This window comes from Typha latifolia, chromosome 4 (genome assembly GCF_019914945.1).
Source record: "Typha latifolia isolate L0001 chromosome 4, TyphaL0001v2, whole genome shotgun sequence".
Lineage (NCBI taxonomy): Eukaryota > Viridiplantae > Streptophyta > Magnoliopsida > Poales > Typhaceae > Typha > Typha latifolia.
The window spans coordinates 12,600,462-12,605,888 of NC_133089.1; the positions used below are offsets into that span (position 1 = coordinate 12,600,462).

At 42.2% G+C, this 5,427-nt stretch overlaps 1 protein-coding gene across 1 annotated transcript; it reads right to left on the reverse strand.

Annotated features, from left to right (window-relative positions):
- Positions 1-618: 618 nt before the first annotated feature.
- Positions 619-4,964, reverse strand: LOC140787453 (glucan endo-1,3-beta-glucosidase 3-like). Its single transcript, XM_073136368.1, has 4 exons — positions 4,643-4,964; positions 2,285-3,541; positions 1,822-1,849; positions 619-1,033 (listed from the first exon to the last, which is right to left on the reverse strand). Exons 1-4 carry the CDS (start codon positions 4,770-4,772, stop codon positions 880-882), a joined length of 1,569 nt encoding a protein of 522 aa, XP_072992469.1. The 5' UTR covers positions 4,773-4,964; the 3' UTR covers positions 619-879.
- Between the last annotated feature and the right edge of the window lie 463 nt (positions 4,965-5,427).

Here is a 5,427-nt window from a genome sequence, read left to right on the forward strand (position 1 = left end):
TAAAGTGACTGTCTTATAAATTTCTAGATAGTACAATATATTTTATAAGTTAAGTTATTGTTTAAATAATACACCAGAATTTTAAAAAAAAAAAAAAAAAAAACTTAGATGGCGTGGGTAGACTATGAGAATGTGCGACATCAAATATTATAACTATCTTCTTGTAGTACTAAAAATTAAGATAATTATTTTATTAATAAATAATTAATAGTGGAGTGAATGAAACACATTGTGTTATGGCGTCTATGGGGATGTAAGTATTGTCTAATTTAAAAGCAAACAATAATTACGAGTTATTATTAAGTTATATTTAAAAACAACCAATAAGTATTGACCAACCACCCATCCCCATAGTATCAAAAAAGGCTTCATTTGCAAAATTAATAATTAACTGTGTTTTTACTCCAGTAAATAAATGTATAAAAGTTGAAGAAATTTAAAGATATACATGCAATATCTTTGTTTAAAAAATTATACATACAAGTATCAACAAAGAGATGAGAGATTTTTTTGGAGTATACATGCAAAAAACAAAAAACGAAAAATAAAAATAAAATCCCATATAATGTAGTGAGTGTACTCTATGGAAGCATGCAGGAGCAGTAATAGCAAGTCAGATGACATGAATGAACCTTTGAACATGAAAGTCTGGCTCTTGCAGCACCAACTGCTTAGCTTTGTACAAAGATTTCGCTACACCCAACGTAGAAGACAACCAAAGAAAAGGGAAAGAAAAGAACCCAATTTCAATGAGAGCCAGTTAACCTGAGTAGAGAACAAAATTGGGTGTGCGTAACCCATTTTTAATCCAATTTCCCAAGAGAGTTCCAGGATTCAAAATAGACTGCTCAAACACAAAAAGAGAGAGATCAAAATACCCTACAAGAAAACCATGCTCAACACTAGAACACCAATGACTTGGACAAGCGATATGGTGTCAAAAATAGTGCGTGGAGAGCCGGAATCGGTTGACGTGGAATTTGCAGAAGGAGCCAATGATGTGCTGTTGAACAAGGTGCCATTCTTACCGCCACTGAACAAGAAAAACAAAGTTCTTAGTTAACCACTTTCAAAGAAGATAAAGTATATGGAGGATAAATGGCGAAGAGAAATGTGCATAATAGAATTTGAATTCTCAACCAATATTTGCATTTGGAAGACAAACATTACTTTGACTTCAAGCCAACTGATTGTGAAATTCTCAGTGATGTAATGGTGTAATTAAGCCTAGTTTGATCTAGCTGAGCTCTGTTCAAGCTTGGTTTGAAATTAATTTCGACCCTAAGCCAAAGCATTAAGCTTGGATAGATTATTTTCAATTGGAGCTTATTGTGAGCTCAAGCTGCTTTATAATTAAGCAAATTCAAGCCTAAGTCATATTTGAATCAAGCTTAAATTGAATCTTGGATAGTCTATACTCTATACTTTGTAAAATCAAATCAAATATTTAACTAAATTCAATTAATACATACATATATATTGGTCAAGCTTAAGTTGTTTCAAATATGAGTTGAGCATGTCTGACCAAATGAATATCACATCTTACTTTAAAAAAATCTGACCATCATTCTCTACAAATGAACAATGTGCTTCCAAATTCGGTTGCTGCACTGTCACACAACTGACTTCTTACTATTATGCTTCCTTTATCTTAAGATAGAATCAAAAGAGTAGAAAATGTCTAGATAGGCTATGAAGGCTTTTAAATCACTGAATATGGCTTTGCTTCGAATCTAGTCATTAGAGAATAATATGCAACTAAAAAGAAGACTGTTTAAATGAGAAGCAGAAGTACTGATGTGAGCAAGGAAAGACACATACCTTCCAGCAAATATACAAGAATCATGGCCTGCGAGGAAAGAAAGCATTCGGATATGTCAGTTGGCATTTAGTAATTTATACACTTCATCTTGGACATACTTCAATAATACCTAGCCAATTTATAGGTAAAACTATCCATATGACAACTCAAACTAGTACGTGTTCTTTTATCTATACAAACAAGGTTAGCACATATTCAGTTAGTAAGCTTACTGAAACAAGCTTGATTCTGTTCTTTATCTGATAATATGAAAAAAGAAATGCATGTGACAACATCTAATTTGGAATCTCTTAAGTTCAATCAGTCTCCTATTATATTCAAATTATGAAGATACCAATTTTGGTGGCATACTATGATGCGCAAACCTAATTAAATCATAACAAATGCTTAATGAGGAAAGGGTGATAAAACCAGAAACAGAGAAGACCGTGACAAAAAAATATAGCAGTGCATGTATCTTACTCGGGTTAGTCGTGGTGATGGCAGCAACCCCATTGAAGTAGCAAGTACCCGACCCCATCCCCATTCCATGGTAATATGCATTGAACGCATAAGAAGCATGAGCCTCCACCGAATCCGGATCATAGCAAGCTTGCCCCTGCATCAGCACCGAGCAGTCAACCTTCCCCGGTCCACATGCCCAATCCAATGCCGCCTGCAGCATCTTCTCATCCGCCCCATCCCTCGCGATACAATACGTCTGGTTTGTGGTATCATTCGCCAACAGCACTCCAGACCCTGTCAAATGCAGCGTGTACGCCGGCAATCCACTTCCATCAAAAAGCCCCCAGTTCCTTTCAGACAAGGCCCCAGGACGCTGGTCCTCATCATACAGCTCATAGATATAAGTCGGCACTGGAACACCCGGGTGCTTAGGGGTTCCGGTGCTATTAAGCACATGGCGGATAAGATTACTGTTGTAAGTATCAGCATTGTCGGGGGTAGCATCGGGCTCAGAAGAGGGATCGCCCTTGTGCGGCCACCCAGACTCTAGCACGACAATCGGCACATTAGTCACATTAAGATATGCCATGGCAAAGTAGGCTGCATCAACGATGGCATCAAACACGTTGGTGTAGTGAAGCAGAGTGTTAGCATCAACTGCCTCCTTGTTTGGCGGGAGTGGGCGGAATAGCGCATAATCCAGCGGGATTATCCCATTGGACTGCATGTAGTCGTAGTAAGGGTAGACGTTGAGCATGAGGTAGGAGTCAGTTGATTGCAAGAATTTGAGCATGGGAGTCATGACGCTGTCGAGGGAGCGGTTGAAGAAGGCTTGGGATGGCGGGAAGGAGTCAAGGATGATGGAGGAGGAGAGCGGGGTAGAGACCTTGATGTACTTGTCAAGGTTGGCGGCGACGAGGGCAGAGTGGACGAAGCGGAGGGCCGGAACGAGGAGGGAGACGGCGTTGGGAAGGGAGGAGGGGATCTCGGAGCCAACGGCAATGGCAGAGATGTTAACGGCGGGGAAGTGGGCCGCGACGTTGCGGGAGACCCAGGCGGCAGCGGTGGCGTTCGACTGGCCGATGGCGAGGAGCTGCTCGTTCGGGACGGAGACGGTCACGCGGATGCCGGTGCGGGCGAGGGCGGCGAGCATTGCCGGGTCGGTGTCGTAGAGGCGGACGTGACGTATCTGCTGGGAGAGAAGGAGAGCCACCACCTGGGTCGGAGAGGGCATGGCGGAGAGCGATGTGCCGATGTTGACGCCGATGTATGCACCTGCATCCATGCATGCATGTAAATATACGTAAATCATTACAGAAGAGGGGCATTTTAGCCAACGAAATAAATAACGAATGCAATGGAATGGAATTGTAACCCAACGAGTACGCTTAAGTTAGTCAACGATGCATTATGCTACTACATTGCGCCTTACAGAACGATGCGCAATGTACCGAACAGGGAGACCGGAAGGGTCCGCTTCAATGCGAAGCACTAGTCAACGGCACTAAATTGTGCTCCAAATGCCTACAATTAGCAACGACGATTTGAGTTTAAAAATGCCTAAAGAAAGAGTACGCCTTCCTGCTAAATAGCGCGGGGAGGGGTTAGCTGGCTGCGCACCTATAGCAGCAGCAAGGCATTGCGCGGGTTTAAGTTTGAAACTAGTTTTTGAATTCAAAAGTTTCGCAGAGAAGTTCCGGCGGAACACCAGAAGCAAGTCCAGCTGGGGAGCATCACGAAGGGTGCGCTTGAGGTTGGTACGGAGTGTTCCCTCGAAAGAGGGGAGGAGGGGGCATCTATGCGAACAAACAGTATAGAAAGCAGATCTATGCGGACGCCGTGGGACCCGAAGAGGGATATCGCACAGTCGCTTTCGCATAAGATACAAAGATGCAATTAAAATCCAACAGGATGTCAAAAACAAACAAAAGGTAGAGACTAGCGAGTGAGACACAGAAGAGTAACCAGGAGAAGGACTCGGTGGGCCCCCAAAGCTATAAAAATTGAGTCAACAAGACCATGAGAAAATTCCCATTCAACCCATTAACACTTGGGAGAAGGAAATAGCTCAAGAAGGGCATATTCGTCATTAAGGTACAATAGCAAATGCCTCGTAACTAGTAACATCTGCCATGAGATGAGAAATAAAAATAAAAAAAAAGATACTAGATAAAAGAAATAAATATATTATCGCTTCCCACTTTGGAATAAAAGGACCAGTGTCAAATAAACATCACAAGGAAAAAATATTAAAAAGTAAAGAAGAAATAATACCTAATTCTATGAACAAATGATACCAGAATAAGTCCATATTCCCAGTGGAACGAAACAAAAAAAGATGAGATTTTTACACCATGGGAAGAAGAAAAACCTCACCTTCATCAGCATTAACTACCGAGATCGCCAGTAGGAAGAGAAGAAGCACGGCCATCGACCTCCCTTTGCAAGGAAGAGAAGAAGAAGAAGAAGAAGAAGAAGAAGATCCCTTTCTCCCAATCAAACGCATCGCAAAAAATAAGAAAAGAGGAAGAAATCTCGTAGTAATCACTTCAGTTTGAAGTGGGAAAGCTCGCTCTTTGAAGAGGGGAAAGCAAATGGGGAGTGGGATTTGGGCTTTAAATGGGAACGGGAGAGCTGGTTGCAGTACTTGGGAGCAACCAAGGAGAGGAGAGGAGAGGAGAGGAGATGAGTTATTAGTCGAATTAATGCCGAGGAGAATATTGAAAAGAAAGGGGCTTTTATATAAAGTAAGGTTGGAGGGGGTGTTGTGGGGCCCAAGGGTGAGGAGCAGGAGTTTGTCCTGTTTTTCCTGTGCCACGTCGATCACATGGCGTCTGTCGGAAATCGGACGGCTATGGTTGGTTTCAAAGAGGTTATTGATAGATTTAGATGAGTTCGCCTTCCTTTCTCCCTCTTTCTCTCACTCTGTGTGTTTTTGGAGACGGTGAGAGTAGGTTTCGGGAAGTGTGATGGGGGAGGGAGCCCAAGTCCCACCCGACGCGAATTACGAGGAGGCTATGGCCCAGAAATGACGTGGCATGTACATGTGGGGGAGTAACGGTCATATTTTCGAACAAAAGGGCTCGTCTTTTGTGAGATTTTACCCTCGCCAGTTTGATTTGGTGCTGCATTGTACCCAAAAAGAAGCCGTTGAGGATTTC